Here is a 25182-nt window from a genome sequence, read left to right as displayed (position 1 = left end):
TGCCTAAAATCCATACAGAACCTGGTAGTACCATCAGGTTTAGGTACTAACACCACGGGTGAACACCATGCGCTTTTAGATGGCACAATGGCCCCCAATTTGAGCATGTTATCTATTTCTTTGGCTATTTCCCCACATTTTGACTCCGGAATTCTGTAAGGCCCGAGACGTACATTTTTTCCTCCTTCCGTGGTATTGAATGTGTAGCCATATGTGTTCATCCTGGTATTCCTGAAAAAATCTCGGCCCACGGTTTCAAGGTATCCAATATTTCGGTCTTTTGGGTCTTACTCAACTGTTCGCCCATTTCCACATCTTGCAGGCTACTACGGCTATTAGGGACCATTTTCTCTGAGACTGACATGTTTGAGAGTGTTGCACATAATACGCCCGGTATTCCTTCTTTCCATAACTTGAGCAATTTAATGTGGTAATTCTGAAATCTATTTTTCCGGTCAGGTTGTTGACACCTCATAGTTCACCGGGTCCAGGTTTTTGGTTATCTGATAAGGGCCCTTCCACTGGCCAACATTTTGTTTGTGTGTGTAGGCAGTAAAACCAGCACCTTATCCCCTACATTAAAAGATCGAGGTCGGCTCCCTTGATCATAATACTTCTCTTGTCTTTCTTGGGCCCTCCCCAGGTTTTCATGAGCAAAATCTCTCAGTTTACCTAGATGTTCTCTTAGTTCATTAACCTAGTCTGTGAGTGAGGTTTCCTCCTGTTGTTCCCAGGTGTTTTTAGTAATCTCAGTGTGAATTTGTGCTGTCTTCCGAATAACGATTCAAAAGGGGAGTATCCGGTTGAGGATTGCGGGGTCCCTCTTAGTACCATCAACACCCACGGTAAAACCCGATCCCGTCCCAACCCTGTGGGACTGGTGGCTCTTATCTGTTTAATAGTTTTATTATATCGTTCCACCAGCCCATCCGTTTGGGGATGGTTCACTGAGGTTTTCAAGTGTTGAATTCCTAAGGTTTTGCACACCTCCTTCATAACCACCGACATGAAGTTACTCCCCTGGTCCGTTACTATTTCCATGGGTATTCCCACTCGAGCAAAGAACGGCATAAGCACATCACATACCTGTCTTGCTGAGATTCCTCTTAAAGGGAAAGCTTCAGGATACCGAGTGGCATAGTCCACAATCACTAAGAGGAACCGGAACCCTCTACTGGTGGGCTCCAATGGCCATACAATGTCCATTCCTATTCTCTGGAAGGGCTCCTTAATCAGTGGCATTCTTTGAAGAGGTGCTCGAGCCGGTGTATGAGGACTTGTTTTTTGACATATGGCACACTCCTGACAATATCTGGCTATTTCCGCATACACTCCAGGCCAGTAAAAATTCTGCAACACCCTTTTCACTGTCATGTTTTCTGCTAAATGGCCCCCTGTTGTGTAATCATGTGCTAGTTGAATCAGATTTTTCCGGTATGACTGGGGAACCAGCAATTGCTCCCTCTCTTGGTTGTCCGAGCCTCGGGTCACTCTATATATTAGCCTTTGATTTTCCTTGAAGTATGCAGTGGTAACAGGGGTCCCTCCCATTGTCTGTGCTTGCTCCCTGGCCCTTTTTAGGGTTTCATCCAGTCCGGCTATGGTCCGGAACGAGGGAAGATGGTCCTCCACTCGCCAGTCTATGAGGGCAATATCCATTCCCTTTTCCCTGTTCTTTTCCATACTCCTTCTCTGGCTTTTTGTGGTTTTCACCCTTCTTGCCGGTACCCCGATCTCTGTGGTGGCAAATGGAGCTTCCTTTAACCATTTGTCGAATTCTGGAATATATGTCCATATTAGTACCGGGGCTGGGATGATGGGAATAATGGCTACTTTAACTGGTATCTCGTGTCCCTGTAGCCCTAACACAATGTCTTTTGTAGGTTATCCTTTTACATCCTCATGTACACATTTTATGTCAATGGTTCTCACCTTTCCCGGGTCTTGCTCACACACATGCGGTTGTATGGCCGTGTGTCTGCTACCGCTGTCCATCATGGCTGGTTGGGGATGTCCATCCACCATTACCTCTATCACATAGGGCAGTTTCTTCTGATATCCTGGGGCTTGTAACGTTCCAATGTCCATTGGTTCTGTCTTGGTTTTTCTGGCACAGAACCAGGCTATATGCCTCCATTCCCCACATTCAAAGCATTGGGGTGCCTGTCCATTTAGGACACTGGTTCCATTGGTGGGCTTAGGGTCTGGTCTATTCCGTGGTTCCTGGGTGGCTCCCCGGTAATTGCTGAACATGATAGGAGTTTCATTGTGGGGCCTCGCTGGTAGTGCCGTGAAGGTGCGGGGTGTTCTGGCTTTTTGATAGGCTGTGGCCACATCTATGGCTTCAGACAGAGTAAGGTGGTGATGTTGCCTTACCCACCATTGGATGGGACTAGGCAGGGCGTCAATGAATTGTTCCAACATCACCTTTTCCTTAATCTGTCCAATCGTGGCTGTGCTGGGTTGTAGCCATTTCTCCACTAAATCTTTAACACGGTAGAACAATTGCCTGGGGCTCTCGCCGGGTTTGAGTCTGGTTTCTCGAAACAGGAGCCTATAGGACTCCTCATCCATCCCCAGTCTTTCCAACACTGCTTTCTTGATGTCCGCATATCGGGTGTCCCCAGTGGGATTAGCTGCCTGATAGGCACCCTGCATCACTCCAGTAAGCAGGGGTGCCAAAAAGAAAGCACATCAGTCCTGTGGCCATTGTGCTGCTCGGGCTATTCTTTCAAAGTTTACAAAGAAATAACTGGGGTCATCCCCCGCCTGGTATTTTTGAAGTACGGTAGGTAGAATGGCCGGATGTGCTCGTTCTGTCGCCACTGATTCAGCCAGAATCCTCAATGCTTCTCTGCCCTGTTCCTGAGCTGCTGTTTGCACTTGCAGAGCCTGTTGTAGGGCCTGTCGATCTGCTTGCGCTTCATGCCCTTGTACTTGCACTAACTGTTGCAGCTGCTGTTGGCCTTCAGCCAGTGCTTTTAACATGGCTTCCATGCTGATGGGGATTTGCGTTCCTCTTAAATCCCACAAATGAGGTTTTTCTTTCAAAGTGGTTTATTTTCACAACTAACATTCACAGGTCATTGAATTCAGACAACTGATGACGGTTCCTTTCACCTCACAGGCATTGGCGCTGCGACTTGCTTTACTTGCATACTCAGCAATTATGCTTTGATAAGTCCCAAATAGTCTTTTATTTCCCTGGCGTGTACAGGCTTTCACCCCTCAACCTGCTCGCCGGCCGGGTAAACGAAATAAAAAAAAAAATAGCAATTGTCCACAATTCATACCTCGTCATACTTTTCCTCCGGTTGCCGCTTTTCTTCTCTGGAATGCTGTCTTGAGCCTCGGACCAGGTACAGCATCAATCTGAGGGTTTTTCCGCTTCTTCCTAGTAAGCCCATTCGTACTCTCCGCTGGTCTCACTCCAATCGGGTGCGGCGCCCATCGCCACACACTGTTCCTACAAGAGAAGACCTCCTCTGAGTCTCTTGGAGTTGCTTTTAACCCATGCCCCGCTCCTCCCCCCTAATTAGCCCCGGGTTTTCCCAGCAACGGTTTTGTCACACCTGACCCTGATTCCCCACCTCCTCCCTGCTGTGGGTTAACCCTGTACTTCGTGTCTGTTCTGGTGGGACTGATACAATAAGGAAACCCGGTATTCCCTTTCCTTATTTTCCTTTCTTTTCCCATCGGTGGACCCCCTCCCTGATGCGGTGTTCCGTGGGACTTTCTGGGATCTGTAGTCTTTTTCCTATTTTCCTTTCCCTTTCCCTTAAAGGCCAGCATTGGCACCCGGCTGATCTCTTCCGCAACCCCCTCCTTTCTCCCAGGATCCACGGCGGCCGCTACTGCTTCCACATCACAGGTCCCTCAACAGATCTTGCGCCTGCCTCTCGGCAGCGCCATCAGCACGACACACACATCCAGGTACTCCTAGCACCTCGCGTTCTCGGAGTAATTCTCAGCCTTGTGAATCCTCCCGCATTTACCTACTGTCTCTCCTTGCCCTAGTGGCATTCCCCCAGCCACTGCTCGCAAGAAGATAGACACCACATGACACATGGGTCCCATTGATGGTATAGCTCTAGTCCTCACTCCTGTTTACCTATTTGGTTCCTAACCATCCTTTGAATTAACTCCTTCCTTTCCTCTCCCACTCTTCTACTAGACACCATATTCTGGGACCCCTTCATGATCAAGCATCACTCGTCACAACATCGAGGGTCGACGTCCTCCCGGAGACAACAGGGTTTTATTCCCCAGAGGGTTTCCCTGGAGCACTTCTCACCTTCTGGCCATTACTGTCGTGTGAGTGGGAGAGGTGACCCAGGGGGGCTTCTAGTAGTCATCCCAGATCAAGCACCAGGACGCGTCGGGGGATAAAGGCCTTTATTGGTGAGTCCAATACCAACAGTTTAAGAAGTATTTCACAAATATTACACCTACGGCGTTTGTCAGACTCCATAACCAAAAGAAACACTGTGTACAAAATCACATTAAAATACATGAGAAAGTGGGAAAATTGTCTCTCTCTCTCCAGGTTAAAAAAAAAAAATCAAGTCCTCAAAATCCAGCAAAGTTGCTGGGGGTCTCTAAGGTGGAGGGAATTAGCATATTTCTGAGAATTCTCCTTAACAACCTGTGACAAACTTTGAATTCCTGATGGCTGTGAAACCAGAGATACTGAGTAGCGGAGTGGTCCGGCGAAAAGAAGTAGCCCACTCAAAAGTCTCAGTGAAAGGTTTTTGTTTGATAAAGTGTATGAACTATAAAAAGCAAACTCATCAAAATTAACCCGGGGGAAGTAAAAAGGGGAAAGTTGCACTTTTGTGCTTATAACATCAAACTACTCAGACCAGGAGAGACTTGGGCAAATAACACAAGAGTGTGAGCTGGAGGAAAAGTCGAAGTGGTCCTGTGGAGGTCTATAGTAAAAGCGATACACATTTGAAAGTCTATGACATCAGGAAAAAGTCAGAGTCTGACTGAGGGAGACTGGAAGTGTAATAAGTTAGGGGAAGGGAACCCCTAAAGGATGTGACGTGTGGGGAAGGGAACCCCTGCAAGTGTGGTGCTTTGAAAGGTCTGAGACCGACTGAGGGAGACCTACATGAACTTTTTGTTGAACTGCGTTTTGAAAGCTGGCAAGAGAGACTTTAAAGTGGAAGGCCAGGCAGGCCTCGGTCCATGTTTTGAACTGCCTTTGTTTTGAGAATCTGAGCCAGAGTGCGTCGTTCCGTCTACAGGGACCGCCTTACTCTGTGCTGTCTAACGTGGGGAGGAGAGCTGACTCAGCCACATTTATTCTTTATATTCATACACTGATTTTCCTTTGCATACATATTCTCCTTTACATACTTTTTGTACAAGAGATAGGGCAGGCATTAGGTTTTTGTTAGTCTAGGCCATTTTGATTTGACAGACTCGACTAGGGCCGTTTTATGCATGATTTGATGGTAGAGACTACTCCCATCCTAGCTGTAGGGCAAAGTAGGAGTTTTTCCAAACCTAGAAACCTTTACAAAAGGTTTTACACATTGTACCTTTTGTGTCAGTGTCATACTTGTGATACCATGCCTCACCTAAAGTACCAGCACTGATGCCGTCTCCAACTACTATGTATATGGGTTATACAAATAGGTACTTGGGTACTCTTTGTAAAAAAATATATATCATGTGGATCAATAATTATCTATAGTTATATTACACACAATTGGTGCTCACCACAAATAATGAATGAGAAGTCCAATGTTGGCTGATAGGATTCTGTATACGAGATGGGCCTGCAATTGAATAGGATAGAACCAAATGTCTTGTTAAGCTCCATTTCATTAGCTAGTGGTTTATTAAATATAAGGCACTGTTGGTTTACAGGGTTCTTACCCATTTCTGGAGCGCCTCTTGTATTACAAGGATGTACTGTTGGGATTCATCCTGTTCCCTTGTGGCATGCCGAGCTCGCGGATGCCATTTTGTTTATTAATTATGCTGTGTGATATCACACATAAGCGACGCGTGACGTCACATCCGTCATGTTGTTTATCAACAATGATGCCTTTACATCCAATATGGTGGATTATGGCCGAGCACTCTTTATACATACTGTTGTACCTCTTCTTAACCTCTTTAGTGCCAAGGACGAGCTAATTCGGCCTTGACATTACGTACGCAGTGCCAAGGACGAGATAGCTCGCCCTTTTTGGCACTCCGTTTTGTACGAACCCTTTCCACCTTTCTCTCCGTACGTGGGGAGGGGTGGGGGACTGGGCTGCTTTACTATGCAAGTAGCCCTCTCCCCCGGCCCCCAAGCCATGGGGCCACATGTATTGGTACCCCTGGGGGCAGATGGGTGATCATCTGCCCCCAGGTATGGGGGCACACAAAATAAAAAACATAAATAAAAAGGAGATTTGGGTGGGGGGCCGCTAGCCACAAGGATTTGTTTGCACATCCATTGGGACGGGGGCGGGGGGGGTAGAGAGGCCACCGGAAATCTTGGCAGAGCACCCCCCCAAGCCTGGGGCAATACATTTTGCCCTCCTGGGGGCAGATGGGCACACTCATGTGCCATCTGCCCCTAGGGAAGGGGCAAAACAAAGTTTTGTTTTGCGGGGTGGGGGGTTGGGGACCACTAGAAAGTGGGGTGGCATGAAAGGGCTCTCCCACCCACCCCAAGTGGATGGGGCATCTACCCCCAGGGAGAGCTACATGAGATGCCCCTCCATCCATTTGGGGTGGGGGGGCACCAGAATTGTTGCCATAGCCCCCCCCAAAGCATGGGGCAGTACGTTTTGCCCCCCCTTGGGGCAAAGAAAATAATAATTGAAAATAGAAATGGGGTTTTGATGGGGGCTGGGAAGCACCCAAAATGGAGGCGGGGGCATCTCATACAGCCCTCCCTGGGGGCCGATTTCTGCCTCTATGTGGCCCCAGGCTGCCACTTAGCAGGTTTGATTGACAGCTAGGCTGAGTGAATGGGGGTGTGCTGCATAAAAGCAGGGCTTTGGGGACTGGAACTTCAGAAGTCGCCACAGGACCTAAGAATCCGAGGAGGGGAAGCTGAGCCGACCTGCAACAACGACACCACCGGGGGAGCCCTGCTGAACCGTCTCACCACTTTTCCCGACGACAGAGGAGATCTCCAGTCCGGAGAGTCTTCTTCCTTTGACCGGTGGGGATAACCAGTTTTACCTTCTTTTCACCTCCCTGGAGCATCTCGTGGCCGCCTTGCCTGTGCCAAGCACCCCGGCAACCGGAATACCACGGTTTACCACTACCGTGAAGAGAAGGGTAGTGCCTTTTAACTGGAGAACTCTGCGGTTGGTTTCTTCCCTGGCAGTGCAATGACCTTCATCTTTCCTCCACGGCGAGACCTCTTCTTCCTCTGGACGAAACACCGACTTGCACCTGCTGCCAGGAACAACTGTCCCCGCTGGAGCTTCCTTCACACTTAAGGTACTGTGTCCCGCCTGGCTTCCCTTGCAACAGATTGTTCGGGGTGACAGTAAAGCCTCGACTTTCTAACCTGGGCTGGCCTGGGGCAACCTAGCTAACGTTTCCTGACTTTCATTTCATCCTTTTTGTGCGAACTATCTACAAAGACTCTTTGGGCATAACCCCTTGGTGAACCTGGACCCCTTCTGCTTGCTCTCTCCAAGAGTGGGCCTTCCAATTGACTTCCTTGCTCTCCAGTAGAACTCTGCCTATCCTGCCTTACTGTGGATCTTTGGAAAAGTATTGAAACTTGTATGCTTCTTTAACTCTGCCTTATTCCCTCCCTTTCTTTACAACTTATTAGAGTGTCATCTTATGTTAAGCGCTCACCTCTGTCTGAAAATAAGTGGTGTTTCTCACCAAGACTTGTCTTATAAGTGAATAGGGTTGTATATATATATATATGATAGTGACTGTGTGTTGAATTTACTTACCTCGTTTTTGCTAGTGTAAATCACAAGTGTGTTTTTAAATAAATAATTATATACTTTTACACCAAAGCTCTGGTCAGTGTTTGTTTGTGCTACTGTGTCTCTGTACCTATTGTGTATACTCTGCATACTGCCTAACTCTTCTTGAGGGAAGTCTGACTGCTCAGCCACAGTTACCAAGTGAATCTGTGTGGTACAGACTGCTACCAAGTGGGATTACTGCCAAACACCTGTAGTCTTAAATCTCTTGCAGTGGTCCCTAAGGGAACTACACAGGTTTCTGCCTAACTGATCACCCTCCCTGCCGGGTGCTATGGAGACAAACCGTTGATCCTTTTTCCTTTTCGGTTTTGTTTTCTTTACATAGTACAAAACTGCCCTCCTTACATCCAATGTATGAAGGTTTCTCTCAGCTGAGTTGGATGGATTTTGAAAAAAGTGGGTAGCTCAATGGACTGGTTAACATGGAATTTAATTTACATGAAACCCTAGGCTGTGTTCCAAGTACCACCTTGTCCTTGTGGGTAACAAAGAAAGGGTCTTGTAGTGACAATGCTTGCAGCTTGCTAACCCGTCTTATTGAGGTGATGGCTACTAGGAAAGATGTCTTGTATGCTAGGTGTTTAAGGCTGGATTTGTGCATAGGCTCAAAGCGTGGACCCATGAGCTTCGAGAGTACAACATTCAGATCCCAACCTCGAGGCGGGTCGGAAATGGGAGGTTGAAGTCTCTTTACTCCTTCCATGAAAGCCTTATGAACAGGAACTTTCCACCAGGACACATAGCTGTGAGAAGTGATGTACGCGATAGAGGCGCCAGGTGAACTTTGATGGAATTGAATACTAGGCCAGAGTCTAGTAAGTGGAGCATGTAATGAAGAATGTGTGATGGAGTACATTCAATAGGGTTTATATTTTTTGACTGCCACCATATTACAAATGTTTTTTATTTGTTCAAGTGAGAGTGTCTGGCATTTGGTTTACATGCCTCTTTGAGGATTTCCATACACCCTTGAGGTAGTTTGAAATGACCAAACTCTAGGACCTCAGGAGCCAAGCTGCCAAGTTCATAGATTGAGTATGTGGGTGTACCGCTGTCCCCCCAGTGTTGGGTGAGCATGTTGAAGGGGCACAGGAGTTTGATTGGATTGCACATCGTCAGTTTGCGCAGATGCAGAAACCAAGGTTGTCTCGCCCACATAGGAGCAACCGGGATAGGAGTTACTGGTTTCTGGTGCGTCTTGCTCACTATCCTGCTCAGGAGTGGTGTTAGGGGAAAAGCGTAAGCAACTTTCCCTGACCAGCTCATCCACAGTGCGTTCCTCTTGGATCTGGTTTGGTAAAACCTGGAAGTCTGGGCATTTTGTGTTTCGGCTTGTGGTGAACAAGTCAAACGGAGGATAGCCCGCAGAGGGAAGAATATATAGTCTGAAATGTTTGTGCTGAGCCGACACTCATGCTCTTTGGGTAGAGGATCTCTGCTTAGTGAGTCTGCTAGAGAATCGAGTTCCCCTGGAACGTGTTGCCACACTAGGAACATGTTCTGCTTGAGTGCCCACTTCCAAATGTTTTGGGCTGGCTTGGAGAGTGTGTGCCTCCCTGCTTGTTTATGTAAAACATGGCAGTGTTACTGTCTGTGAGGACTTGTAGTGTTTGACCTGATAGACTTGAATAGCTTATATGGCTTTGAGAATTGCTAGCAGCTCCAAAAGGTTTATGTGATTTTGGACTGTGATCTGCGTCCACAGGCCGTGCGCTGTGTGGTGAAGGTAATGGGCTCTTCACCCAGCGAGAGATGCGTCTTGTGAGAAACCGGACGGTATTCTCCCAAGTAGACCTTCAGAATTCCTTATTCAGGTGGCCAGGGAAGGGCTGGCGCTCTATGATCCCAACCCTGGGGGTGGACGAGCAAGGGAGGATCACCTGGTTAGGGGCGCCCGGGGTTATCCTAAGGGGGAATCTCCCAGGCGAGGCACAGTATCATACCACGAAGAAGGAGAGGAGGACTTAGTCCCTGAAGCTTTTGAATGTTGCTCCAAATCTACCTCCCTTCCGCCCAACGAGTCGCCCTTACCCAAACCCAACAATCCCTCTGCATGTGGTAAACATATTCAGAACTCAAACCCTGTAAACTACATCTTCCAGAATCCCTGTCTTCCTGTTACTTGTCCAAGTACTCCTAATCATTCTTCTCCGTCACTCTGATTATTATTTCCCGAACTCCCAGTCTACTTGACAAAACACTACCAGCCCCTCAATCCCCCATATACTTTTCACAAACCCTACCAAACCCACCCCCTAGCACGAGGGATATAATTTCTTATAACACCTTTTTCCCATCCTGCTCAGCTCAGCAAGATATTCATGAATTCTACCCCACCCCCCTTTCCAACACAAACACTTTCTTACACCCAAAAGACTAATACCAAAGTCGTTTACCTGACATGTCCCAACACAAGGGTCATGCAGAGTCAGGCAATTGACAACAACCCTTTCCCTTCCCCACAGGGATTACTGACATTTGTGATGTCATCTTTGATGTCATGGGTGTTAGTCTTAGCAGAGCACAGTGCTGGTGAGAGTTATGGTTGCTTAGCTTACCATAACTTGCAAATTTGTGGGGTGTTTCGGTTTGACCTGTAAGCAGAACGTCCCTGTAAGAACGTTTTTCCATTGAATTTCATAGGTTTTTGCTAGTGCAACTTAACCATAACATCCCTTTAACGTTTTTTATTAGTGAATTTCATAGATTTTTATTAGGGCACTGTAAACATAATGTTGCTTTAGCATAGTGTATTTTGAAATGATGCTATGTTTGTAGTAACGCACCTTCACCAGAACGTTCCTTTAGCAATATTTTTTTATGGCCAATTATGATATAAAGCTCTTTTCAGTGTCACAATGTAAGTGGCAATGAAGGGAGGCAGTGCAACACGCATTGTATACCCTCAACACAAATGTATGCTAATTTGAAGGAACCATGGTAACTGTGGAAAACACTGCAGTGGAAAAAGGTAGAAATGGGTGGCTGTTGAAACAGATGCTTGTGCGCGTTGCAGTGCGTTTTCAAGAGCGCAAGTGCGCAACAGCAAGCACAAAAATAATTCCTATACTTCCAAAAAGGGCAGCAAGGCAATGTGTGAGGAGCGTGCAGAATTCGGAAATGCAGCAATATAAACAGGAACGCTATTTGTGGGGAAAACTTTGTGCTGTGAAACAATAGATTCCCATTTGTACAGTACGACAACGGCACAAGTTGTAAAAAGACACAAATACACTTCTTCACAATGTACCGTACTTTCTCCATTTCCAGATTAAATAAAAACGAACCTGCCTACATGGGTGTCTGCATAACGGGATACACAATTGTGCAGGAGACCGGAAACAGAAGCATTACCTGGCCTACTGCCTCCCTTAGCACAAACAGCACTGAAAATCATGTTAAATGGTGTTCATTTGTCCCTCCACAATCAACAACAATAATATCGTTGTCATTGAGCATCACCAAAGTCTCACACAGACAAACCAAAAGCAATCACTTCATTGTAGGTGCTCCATGTACGTACAAACCCACATGATACACTCCACACAACTCCCACCGGCGGTTTTCCATTCACTGTCCAGTAATGTATGTGCAATTCACCCACAAAGCATACACAGTACATCACACAGCCATAAACTCACCCTCTGCATTTAGGTCGACAAATATACTGTATACCACACTCTGTGCGTGCACTGCACACCCACAAAGCTTATTGCGCAATCCTGTGTCCTCCACAGTCCCAAATATAAGGTGGCCCTGTGCAAAAGAGGCGTATGTTACACGTACAACCCTGCAACTATTGCTATGTCCGCTGACTTTTCCAGGGGTGCGCGCGCAGGAGTCAGGGAATAAATGTCAACCAGGGTAGGGGGATGTCCTTTGTAGTGGTGGCTCTTAAAAAAAAGCAGTGTTTTCTTTTTTTAAAATAGCTTCCACTGTAATAACTGTTTTTATCTGGTGCACTGCGCCTCACATTCTTACAATGGCGTCTTTGGAGCAGCCTGTAGATTGGAAAACCAAATGACATTGCCACTGGGCGACAATGAATTGCCATTTCCATTGAGAAGTTGCACATATCGATAACCAATGTTGTCATTGTCACAGGAGTACATCCCAGCAGCACGCAAAAGGTTACACATGCTTCTGTTGTTAAGACGCCTTCCCACCTCTGGCTGCCGACAACATTCATTGGGATAGTTATATACTGGACTTGGTGGTATACATGAGAAAAGCACCTTCGCAGTGGCAAAAATGCGCTGCACTTCTTTTATCGTCTTTTTGAGTTGACGGTACACACTTGCACAAGCTATGGAACCCAGAAGCAATGCTCCATTGTGCAGTACCACAACGTGTACAGTACCTAAAGTGGCCACTCGTCGACATTCTGCAAGCAAATGGTTGAATTTACGAACAGTGACACCGCACCACAAAGTCTCCACGTCATCCAAATTCAAATTGCCATTAAGGCTTCTTTCCACGGCATATTGGAGCAGATCTAGCACAAAGCGATCACCCACTATGAAAACTGTGCGTCTCGCCATCTCTGCCAGCCTCACTACACAGAGTAATGTAACAAAATATGGCCACCCTTTCCTGTGACGCACACTCCAACCACCTGATTGGACAATTGCAACAATCGCATTTCCATTGGCCAGCATGTTCAAAAGCGCAGAATGTAGCACGTGCGCCTTGCAAAGTATCTTACGGACTGCGCCCCAGTAAATCATGAACAGTCCTTCTCCCTAGTCCACTATCCTCTTCCCACCACGCCCTTATTAGGTATTGCTAAGGACTTACACACGCATCCACCAATGCCCTCCAAGACTTCAGCATCTTACAATGTCAGTTCTCCACAAGACTTCATATGTACCGTTACAAAATCAGCCTGTACGTGTGCTGTCTTTGGAAAGCACGTCCAGTGGAAAGTTCAGTGAAACATTGCAGGAGTTATACATGCACAATCATCCACATAAGCAGCCATCACCACAAAGTATGTTCACAACTCTGTTATAAGTACCTCTGCGCACGATATCTGCCTCTAAGCGTCCACTACGTGTTTAAAAACCATACTGATGTTCCTCCCATCTCCTACCATAAACTGTCAATTTATTGGTATGTGCTTGCAACGTTTTCATTTACCCAGATTATACACTATATTAGCGAAACAGGAACGCTCTTCTTGCCTTCTGACAATGCTACGAAAATTGTTCCCCACTAACACACCTACTACATAACTCGTAAAAAGAAGGCACTAAATGTATCTTAGCAACCTAAATTCACTTTCCAAAAGGTCAGTGTCTGCACGGCTGTCGTGCTTTGAACGCTGCACTGTTGCCACAGGCTCTTTTTAAATCTGCCAGCTTCCACTCTGCACCCTCAGCAACTCTTCCATAACAGGAGTGCGCAACTTGTCCTTGGCCTGAACGGCAGGGATCGTATCTCTGCTGGACTAAAATGTCTGCAATAGCTCACAGTGGCTGCGAACAATAAAATAAAAGCCCTGTGCATTATGTAGAAGGCCTTCTGGTCCCTGGGACCTCAATACCTTGCACTCTCACTTCCTAAATATCTGCTTGCTCCAGCTCTTCCCTCATCCACCTCGTACTCCCTCAGGGTCAGTTGCTTCTACACGCAACCAGATGGTGGTAGATTTGTTTCTTCTGCTGGGGCCTCCCTGTGGAAGACACTCTCTGTCTCCCTGGACCTTGAGGAGAAGCATCGTAGGGTCTGAAAGCACCTGAAAACCTTTCCACATGCTTCTTTTTTTTCCCCCTACTCACTTCCTGGCTAAAAAGTATTGTGCACTGGTTTCCTACCCACCCTATAATCTGTGCCCCAGGTCACCTTCCTCCCTACAATGCGACACCTCTGCACTGGCTTTCTACCCACCCCCACACTTCGGGACTGTTTTCTATAACCCAACAGTCCAGCCACCACTTCATGTCTACAAGTATCCTTGCACTTGCCGTAGTTGCATGGTATTCTATTTTTTATTGTTCCCACGTACTGCACTTTGCCCTCGCCTTTCCCATTCAATTGCACACTCAATGTCAGCTGGCCTAGAGGAATCAATGTCTCTGTGTGGCCTTCGTTCCGCCTCCCTTTCCTCGGCACTTCTTCAAACACTTGGAAGTAGGTGCGATACAAATGGCACAAAATACCATAGCACATCATATCATATGATGCACACACTGCATTCAAAACAACATGATGCCTGCCATGTACCTTGTACACTTCACAATATGGTCTTCCCACTGTAATGCATATACTACAAATGTCGGAAAAGTGATCCCACAAAAGCAGCAGGGAATGTGTATTAGCAACTTTAAGCAACTGCGTGCAGTGCATGCATACAAACAGGATGCATGCCCCTTACCTTGCACACTTTCACCATACCTCCTACATTTATCGGTACAAACAGACCTTCTGTCACAGTGTTTGTGTACACACCACAACCAGCAACCACATTGCCCAAAAGCTTAGCCTCCACAGAGCCAATGCCATAGCTGCCATCCTAAAATGAGCCGGATGTGCCACGTCTAATCCTCAAAGTCCCTCAGAATCTGCGGCTTTACCGTGCTAGAATCTGGAGGGGGGAAGGGTTGAAGGGTTGTTTGGGGTGCGGTGTGTGAAACGAGTGGGGATTGTGTCTTTAGGATTGTCTCTGAAAACACATTTTTATTTCTTTTTGTCGTGTTTTTGTTATGTACGTGCATTCATACATTTCTTTTTTCTTGCTTTTCTCTCTTTTGCTCACTGTCCGTTTGATTCTCCTGACTTTTTTCTCGACTGAAGATGAAAGCTTATCTTACATTTCGACAGAATTCTCTGCAACGCTTCGTGCAGAGTGGCTAACCACAACAGCATTGCCAAAGGAGGTAAAAAAAATGCCATTTCCTTGAAACCACTGGAAATCTTGCTGGTTATTAATGCTTTCATAGTCAGTGCAGAACATCCCAGCACTGCACATAAAGTTGCACATGCCTTCGGTTTATCCAACATTTACCAAGCTCTGGCTGTGGACAAATTACACCGGCATGCTCCCATTGTCCTCTTGGTGTCATCCATGAGAAAATCACATTTGCAGTAGGAAATATCTGCATCACAGCTGTCATCAACTTCTTTAAGTAAGCGAGCAAACGGGAGCACGACATGTGCCCCAAATGTAGTCCTGCAAAATCCACGACCACCACATCTACAGTACCAACAGAGGCCACACATTTGCAAAGGAGATCCATGCATCCGAAACCCCACTCAAACTGTGGCCCAAAAAGCCTGCACTCCTTCCAACTGAAAGTCAGTATCGACCCTCTTTCCACGGCATACCTGTGCAGATCGTGCACCAAGGTATCACCGACTAAAAGCACTCACCGTCTGTCCATCTCTGCCAACCTCACTGCATCGAACTTTGGATAAATATGTCACTGCCCCTTCCGGTGAACCACACCCTCGAATCCTCATAGTAGAATACCCACAGTTCCATTTGCAAAGGCTCCATGCGCAGAAGGCCATGATGTGGCATGTGCACTTTCCCAGCTATAGCTAGGGCCACGCCCCAGTAAAGCAAATACTTCTTCCCTTTGCACTCGATTTTTCCAACACTCCCTTAGTGGCACATATTGGCAAATATAAAATGTAAAAAATGCCTGCACCAATCACATACTGAACCTCAGCATTGCACACCATCATTTCTGTACATAACTCCATATTTTGTGTTAAACACTATGAGAGCATGTTCCCTTTGCTTCCAAAGCCCCTCCACCACAACCTTTTCCTACAGGATGCTCTATTTCAGCATCCACTATGATCCTGTGGCGCATCCAGCACACCTTTTGCCATGTACACAACAGTCCACGCTTGTTCACACCCAGCACAACATTATGAATCCATGTATGCAACCATGTGGGCAGCTAACATTCTGCACAGACGTAACATACGTAGCAGCACTTCAACCCAACTCCCTCACACCATAAAATACCCATTCACGAAAACAGTTCGCAATTAGCAGCATCCACAAACATACCACAGCCTCCATCACCCCTACCCACTGCCATTCACAAAGTATTGCGCCACTACCAACCTAACCACAACATTTTCACAACATTGGCCCTAATTCAACAAATCTGCACACAGCATAGTAAACAACCCATACAAGCTACACTTCAACCATACCCTCAGCCATACTGCCAGCATGCACACACAGCACGACTTTTCAATGCACCATCTCCAATCACCTATCCAAAACTTTGCCATGTTCGACCAGCGACCTCACCTGCGGATCCAAACATACACACCTGCCAGCTCACTTCTGCTGCTCCATGGCATCTGAAATGTACTCCACAACCATTCTTTACAGGTCACCACCCTCTACCAGATACACAGTAAAAATTGCATTAGTGGAGTGGGTTTCCTCAAGTCCTATGCTCTTCAATCCATAGCCTATGGCCTTCTGCCATGCACCCAATAGGCTATGCCTTGAACACAGGCACTGTAACTTAATGCCACCATGCATATGACCATATCACCAACTACGCCAATCCACATACACACCACTGCCACCAGCACTCCTACCCAACCTGCACACGCATCCACCAATCACATACTGAACCTCTGCATTGCACACATTCACGAAAACAGGTCGCTATCAGGAGAATCCACAAACATACCACAGCCTCCACCACCCCTACCCACACCCATTCACAAAGTATTGTGTCACTACCAAACTACCCACAACCTTTCCACAACATTGGCCCTCCTTCAACAAATCAACACGCAGCATACTAACCAAGCACATTTAAGGTGCACTTCTACTATATCCTCTTCCATACTGACAGTATGTAAACCCAGCACCCAGTGCCCACACTGCATAACTGTTCACCGCACCATCGTCAAGTACACATCAAAAACTTTACCATCTTGTAACAGTGTCATCACCTGCGAAACAAAACAGGCACGCATGGCAGCTCACTTCTCCTGCTCTACTGCCTCTGAAATGTGCTCCACACCCATTCTTTACAGGTCACCGCCCTCTAACTGCTGCAGAATCCAAAATGCATTACTGCTGTGTGTGTCCTAAAGTCCTAGCCTCTTGAGTGCATGGCCTACGGTCTTCGGCCATGCGCCCACCAATCTAGGCCCTCAACACTCTCACTGCTACATAATGGCACCATCCATTTCACCATGTCACCAACTTCGACTATCCACATACATCGCACTACCACCAGCACTCCTACCCAACCTAAGTACCGCCACGCAACTATGCAGCAACAAATTGCACCAATTACGATAATGTAGAAAGAAATCACTCTCCTGCATCCCTGTGCACATTCATGCACATACTATGGCCGTCCCCACTTCCATTCACAAAGTATTTTGTCACTGCCAAACTACCCACAATCGGTTCGCAACACTGGCCTACTGCAACCAATGTCCACACACCGCATTATGCAAGCACCACCCTGTACCCGATGTACACCCACACTTGCGTTACTGCGGTGGGTATCCTAAAGCCCTACGCTCTTCAGTGCATGCCCCAAGGTGTACGGCCTTTGCCCATGCACCCAATAGTCTAATCCTTCCACTGACCCAACGCAACTTCCTGCACCCATGCATGTCACCATGTGCCCAACTACTGCATTCCATCGGCATACCACAGCCACCCACGCTCCCATCCAACCTATGTCATGGGCAATTCATTCCCCTTCTAAAATTGATCTACCACCACTCACCACGGAAAGAGGTTGAAGCAGAAGCTATCGGGCAGTTACGACACCTACCTCCAATCACCACACAATCTACTTGCCTGTCTAGCTATCTGTGACTTGACGCAGTACGCGTGAAAACTGCAGGCACTCCTCCGTCTTCTTCCACCTACCTACATATGTCAAATGAACCACTTCTCACTCCCCAACCCGTTCCCTCCCTTCTTGCCACCAACACATGGTGTTTAGTACATTTTCCAGACCCTTCCACCGCCCCACTGTCCTCCGATACACCATGGTAGCGTTTCCCAAAACCTTTGACGCAGAGCACGCTTCCCTCCAGCCAACCACCGGCCGCGTCCACTGTTCGCTGACAGCACGGCGTGCCGCTGGCCAATGACACTTCGGTGAGCGTAGCGAACAGGGAAATGGGTCCACGCAGCAGTCCAAAATTATCTCAAGTTTTTTGGGGACATACATTTCAGTATTTTGCAAATAAATTAATGGTCGGATTTCCACCAAACACACAAAAGCATGCTTTTCAAGCCCCCGCTCCTGCCGCAAATTTCATGAAAATCCGTCCAGCCGTTCGGGCTGCAGCTTTTCCCCATTCGGTCTATGGGAAGAAAAAAAAGTTGGGACCACCCTATAACTTTGACACAGCCTATCCCCCCCCCCCGCACGAAACCTCACCCAACTTGGCAAAGTTTGGTGAGGAGTGGTCCAGGGGGAGCGAAGTTGTAAGCCGCCGAAAAAGTGCTCTCCCTAGGAGTTTAGCAACTTAACCATAACGCGGCCTGTGTATCCTCTTGGTATAATTGTGTGGATAATATGCTATATTCAAATAAACTGATAGCTCCATATTATCAATGTATACTGGTGTCAAATGTTGATCCTGGTGTTGTCTATGCATAAATAAAGAAAATGTATATCGTGTCCTAAGCTAGCATGTAGCAACTAGTGTTGTTTGGTGGTCTGGGTGTATAACTAGTCTCCTACATATCATATGCCAAAATGTCCTGGACATGTATCTTACAATTGATATATCACATATATGTGTTCCTTGATAATTACATCTGCTTGCTAAAGTACTTGTGCAAATTGCTAAATATTGAGCATTAACATACAAAATATGTCAAATAAATCTTACACAGCATGAGTTTCCACTGACTTACTATTGAGTTCTTCTTCAAAGTTTCACAACATGTTATCAAATCTTTTGCATAGTTTACAATTTACTTTGTAACATTCGAATTGAGCTAGGCTGAAGTTAATCATCCCATCAACAAAAAAAGGTTTGACTAGGAATTTTCAATACAAAACACTGAAATGAATTAATTAGTACAGAAACACATGCATTTAATGTTCTCTACTGAGACCTACAGTGGTACAACGCAACGGGCAAATCATGGATTCATGCTGGCCGAGGAGCAATTTTTGGTCGTCCTTTCGACAGCCCCATTTTGCGCTCTGCAGTCCAATAAAACGTACGTTGGCCTGGTCTGCTAATTGATGCATCACTTGCTAGTGATTGCACAGCCGTAGTCTCATATCTTGGTTGCTGAGACTTGATATATGTTCTCTTATATGAATACGTAGTTCACGTATCGTGCTCCCCACATATATTTTTTGGCAAACACAAATAATGACAAGTGCATACTTAGTTCAATTATACGAAGAGGGATTTATTATACATACATTAACTTGTCAAGCAGAGAAAGAGCCATTTAATGGAGGTACAACAGTTTATGTATAAACCATAGTGGCCATAATCCACCATAGTATATTAACAGCAGCATTGGGGATGACCGACGCGTACGTGTGATGTCACTGCTGCAGCATCATTAATAAACAAAATGGCATCCGCGAGCTAGACACATGCAGCATGCCACACGGGAACAGGATGAATCCTAGCAGGACATCTTTGTAATACAAGAGGAGCTCCAGAAATAGGTATGAACCCAGCAAACCAACAGTACCTTATATTTAATAAACCACTAGCTAATACAATAGAGCTCAAAAGGACATTCTGTTCTATCCTATTCATTTGCAGACCCATCATCTACGCAGAAGCCAATCCAAGTAGCACAAGACCAAACAACCCACATTGGACTTCTCAGTCATTATTTGTGGTGAGCACCGATTATGTGTAATACAACTATAGAGAATTATTGAGATCCACATGATATATATTTTTTAACAAAGGGTATGTATTTGTATACCCCATATACCTAGTAGTTGAAGACAGCGTCAGTTCTGGTACCTACTATCTCAAGCATCAGATACATGACGTTTCAGGGTGAGCGACACATCTACTGACCACTAGATCATCTTCACACTAGAACAAATGGTTAACGAAATAAGGGGAGTGCACAATTTCCCAATGGACCAACCAATTACCAATATTGAGCATGCTACTGCACTCATTTACACATCATTTGCATGACTCACTTGGGAGTATGGATACATAGCTACTCTCATGAACGAGAACAATACACGTGACACTGAGGTTTTGATGTCACCCTATCATTCTGTACAGTAACATGATAACATTAGGTCAGTCGTTTCAATTGACTAATCATCTTTTCGATATTTATCTTTCTACCCAGTGTATTTTTCCCTGATGTCTGTCTCAACCCTCCCATACCTTCTCTCTTCTGGTCTATATTATTCCTTCATATATGACTATTATTTTGATTTTTTGTCAATTTTGTTAAATGTATGTGCAAACATGATTTTGAATGGCGTTGTGCTGACAATTTGTTTAGGAAACCAATGAATACATTTGTTGCAAGCTCATTTTCAAGCCTCAATAAGGACCTCAAAAGGTCGAAACAGGTGTTGGTTAAGGCACATTTGAAATTTAACACTTTATGTTTACTATAAAGCTTAATCAGATTTTGACCAAGACATTCATGTTTCGAACCAAGGAAACTATACAGTTTTGAACTGGATCTGATTTAATACCAATTTCTGTATCATTTCATTTAGCTTTGTATTCAACATTTGTGGTTTATTTATATGTACTAACAACCTTATGTTTAAACTGTACTAATAAAGTACTTCATCTTAATTAGAAGCGCAATTATTCTGGTATAGAACACATTGTCTTAGGTTTGATAAAGAGGCTGGGGCAGAGCCTCAGTAAACCAGGAACTGCAGCTATCCTAAAGTTCTTTCTGAATAGATTGATAACACAAGTAAGAAATACGTCAACTTGAGCGCTGGCTTAAAAAAACATCTGAATTGATATTTGAAAAAAGAAAAGAAAAAAAGAAAAAAAATAAGGTGGTTCACCTTGAAAGAGGCTGACGTGATTTGCATGCATGAACCTTTGGAAGTTGATAGCTTCACCTTGTTAGTCCATTCTGTGTTTGTCCCAGCAACCAAGAGATTGAAAGGGTGGGATAGTCATATTGGTTTATTGATCACCAGATTGCTGTGTCTGTGGTGGTTGTAGACCTAAAAAAAAAAAATGTGAATGTAAAAAAGTGATAAAGTTGCAACATGACTTTTTCGAACTGAAGAGACGTGATAAGAATATTTGAAAATATATATATAAAATATGTTCAATAATGTCATCAGCATGTCAGAATAATCCGCTGAGACCACCCCTCCCTGCTCTACAGCACACAAGGGCTGTATTAGTGCTACAAAACGTTGGACATGGGGTGGGTCTCAATCGACAAACAGTGCTCGTCCAAAGTGCAGAATTGCAATGGCAAGTGGACTTGGAAAAAGCATTTCACTTGCCAGGAAACACCCAAAAAGTGTCATGGAAACGAGAGCAGTCTGCAAATATGCTGCGAGTCTCTCAGACTGAAGCAGCACATGAGAAAAGCATGGTCAACTGAGAAACTCCATCATTCATATAGAGTCAATATTAACATAGTCTCCCCATGCCTACTGCTGCCTAAAATTCGATAGGAACTCATGCATAGATCTAGCCCAAATATACAAAACAAGTAACCAAACCAAAAAGACTATAGAGATGTGGTATGATAGCAAATTACAGCAAGAAAGGCATTGCAGACTATACTACTATATATATATATATACACATATATACACAGAAGAATGTCAGCAAAAAGATAGAGGTAGGCAGATAAACAACACCTCCAACTTAATACCAAACTTGCCCAAAAACTCACGACCATTTACTAAGTTTAAAAAAAATGTCTTTAATTAATCAAAAGTTGTGCAAAATGTTATAAAAAGCATACATGGCAATACCTGGTCAGACCAGGCACAAGGCACCACTCACCCCAACGGGTGGAAAGACGCCACGCGTTCCGCTCGACTCGCGAGCTTCCTCAGGCTGTCACATCCGCGTCACACACTGTCCTGGAATGTTTTCTCTATACAACGTTGCCGCTTGCTACCTTGACTTCAACACAGGCTGGTCTGGTATCAGTCTTCCCAACTCACCGGCTGCGCTGACTTCACGGGTGCTGCTTTGTTGTGGGAGCCAAGGACAATACCATGGCGACAAACGATCCTCCCCGCCTTGGCTGTCGACGAGGGAGAGCCCTGGTAACCTCCAACACACAATGCAGGTTTCTTCAGCTTTGATTCCAGGTCTTCTGCTTCTTATTCTCAAGGGCACATGAAAGTAGCTGTCTTATTCTGAAAAGGTCAATGATACTTCCTTCCTTGGAACCCTTTCGGTCTTGCCGTATTGCTCCTTGTATTAAACTGCCATCTTGGAACTGCTGCTTCCTAGTGTGCTTTGCCTTGCTCAGAGTGTGCTTTCGAGCTCCGCCTTTTATCCCTGTTCGGAAGTATCATGGAATTCAGGTGTGTGTAATGATCAGTAATTGCCTGACCCTGCCTGACCATTGTATTGGTACATGTCAGGTATACGGCTCAGATGTTAGTCCGTTTTCTCTCACAGTGAGCTGTCCGTGAAAAAGTGCTTGTATCGGAAAAGAAGGGGTGGGGAGTTCCTAAGGATCCTACCCGGTAGGATGGGTAAAAGGTGTAAAAGGGAAGGGGATACTGCGTCTCGCCATCCGGCGTCCCATTTCCACTCCCCAAAGACCCCTCATCCAAGTGATCCTCCCAAAATGGTCCTCCCCCAGGAACTGGATCCAAAAGTGATGGCCGTGTCCTGCCCACCTGGATGACAGATCCCCAGGGACTAGCGGGTGAGACACTTCCAGGTTTCTCACAATAGACTTAGAGGGGGCAGATCCATTAGTTTTGGGAGCACAAAGGTCCCAACCTGGTGGAGAGTTAAAAATAGGAGGGTCTAATCTCTTTACTCACTCCATGAAAGCCTTTAACAGGAACTTTCCACCAAGACACCTTGTTCTGTGAAGTGGAGTATGCGGACAAGGCAGCTAGGTGTACTTTAATGGAGTTAAATACTAGACTAGAGTATAGTGGATAGAGCATGTAGTGAAGAATGTTGGATGGTGAACATTCAATTGGATTTAAGGATTGTAATCTGCACCATGCTACAAAACTCTTTGAACTTGTTGAAGTAACAGTGCCTGGTGTTGGTGTCGTGCCTCCTTTAGGATATCCATACACCTTTGTGGAAGGTTTAAGTGACCAAACGCTATGACTTCAGGAGCCAGGCTGCCAAGACTGAGGATGAGGATGGGGTGTTGTCCCCTTGTGTTGGGACAGCATGTTGGAGTGGCACAAGCTTGATTGGTTTGCACATCGCTAGTTGGAGCAGGTGTGGAAACCAAGGTCATCTTTCGCACAGGAATAGAGTGACTTGTTCCTGGTGCATCTTGTGCACTATCCTGCTCAAGAGTGGTGTCGGTGGAAAAGCGTAAGCACATTTCCCTGACCAATTCATCCACACAGCGCTCCCCTTGGATCCTGGTTAGGGAAACCTGGATGCAAAGTCTGGGCATAGTGCGTTTTGGCTTGTGGCGAACAAGTCTAAGGAAGGATAACCCCACTGGGAGAAGATTTCGGCTAGAATATCTGTTGATTTGCCACTCGTGTTCCTTTGGCAGAGGGTTCCTGCTTTGAGAGTTTGCCAGAGCATGGGGTTCCCCTGGAACGTGTTGTGAGACTAGGAACATGTTCTGCTTCAGTGTCCACTTCCACATTTTTGGGGATAGCCTGGACAGACTTGGAGAGTGTGTGCTTCCTTGTTTGTTTATGTAAAACATGTAAAACATGGCAGTGGTGCCGTCTGTGAGGACTTGCACAGTTTCACCTAGTAGATGCTGCTGAAAAGTCTTGCGAGCCTTGAGAACTGCCAGAAGTTGTAGGCGGTTGATGTGGTTTTGGCCCGTGAGCTGTAAGTGATGGTAATGGGCTACCCATCGGGAGAGTGAGGCGTCTGTAGTAAGTATTGCAATCAGTTTTCATTTTACCAGGTTGTCCCTGTACCACGAGCGAAGAGCCTGTACTAAGGTTAGAGAAACCACCACTAGATCATCCCACTGACCGCTTGCCTGAGACCATTGTTTTGCTAACCACTCATGCATTGGGCGCATGCGCAACCACACCTGTGGAAATAGATAAATGCAGGATGCCATCATTACCAGCAGGCACACAGCCTTGCGTACGGTTATCTGTCGACTTTCTAGGTAGTGAGGTATTTGCAACAGTATGTTCTGAGCTCTGTCGTTTGAGTGGAAGACAAGCCCCCTCCTTTGTTTTTATGATTGCTCCCAGGAATTGTTTTGACTGGGTACGAGTTGATTTTTTCAGGTTGATGGAGAATCCCAATTGGAACAGAAGGTTGATTGTTCTTTGGGTGTTGCACTTGCAATTTGAGGGGATTCCCCTGTTACTAGCCAGTCGTCCAAATAAGGGTACACTGGGATTGACTCTCTGCGTAGGTGCACCGCTACCACTGCTAGTACCTTTGTGAATACATTTGGGGCTGAGGCTATGCCGAAAGGGAGCAGCTTGAACTGGTAGTGTTCTCCTGCTATTGAAGCGTAGATACTTTGTGCGCTGGGAACATTGAAATATGTAAAGTATTAATCTTTCATGTAATCCCCCTGTTTTAAGAGGGGAATAACCTCCTGAAGTGTTGTCATACAATATTTTTGAGGCTGAACATACATGTTCGCTGGATGCAGGTCTAGCACCGGGAGCATTGTTAGGTCTTTCTTTGGCACGAGAAAGTAGGTTGAATAAATACCCTGATGTCCCTAGTTTGCCGGGACGATCTCTATGGTGTCCTTTTCCAGCAGGGCTTTTATTGCCTCCAGTAATATGCACCTTTCTTCCTTTTTCTGTGTCTTGGCAGGTGGTTGGATGGCTTTTGTAGGAGTTCTATACAATATCCGCCCACCACGGTGGACAACACCTATTTGTCTGACGTAATGTGATCTCCCATGCATGGATGAATTGTGAGATGTGACCTCCAAATGTAGTGGCAAGAGAGGGAACCTGGAGCAGGGAGTTATTGTTTGGGCAGGGTGGAGTCTCTGGCTGAGGTGGCTCTACATCTGCTGCTGGACCTTTTGTAGCCTCTTTGAAAATTGGAGGAGGACAACAGTGCCTGTGCTGGGCCCCACAATGATTGG

At 45.9% G+C, this 25182-nt stretch overlaps 1 protein-coding gene across 5 annotated transcripts in view; it reads right to left on the bottom strand.

The window, feature by feature from the left end:
* The window catches only part of NCKAP5L (NCK associated protein 5 like), a 534672-nt gene that overhangs the window by 452693 nt on the left and 56797 nt on the right, over positions 1-25182 (bottom strand). For 2 of the 5 annotated variants that reach the window (XM_069653864.1, XM_069653863.1), the window contains exon 2: positions 20972-21136. The exons of 2 other annotated variants lie outside the window; for them this stretch is intronic. In XM_069653864.1, the coding sequence (XP_069509965.1) occupies positions 20972-20998 (27 nt within the window). In that variant the 5' untranslated portion in view covers positions 20999-21136. The remainder of the gene's footprint in view (positions 1-20971; positions 21137-25182) is intronic. One more of the 5 variants, XM_069653866.1, reaches the window with a different exon arrangement.

Source organism: Ambystoma mexicanum, chromosome 3q (genome assembly GCF_040938575.1).
Source record: "Ambystoma mexicanum isolate Mex_15411 chromosome 3q, UKY_AmexF1_1, whole genome shotgun sequence".
Lineage (NCBI taxonomy): Eukaryota > Metazoa > Chordata > Amphibia > Caudata > Ambystomatidae > Ambystoma > Ambystoma mexicanum.
The sequence above is the reverse complement of the archived record's forward strand: the minus strand, read 5'-3'. Positions and strand labels throughout refer to the sequence as shown.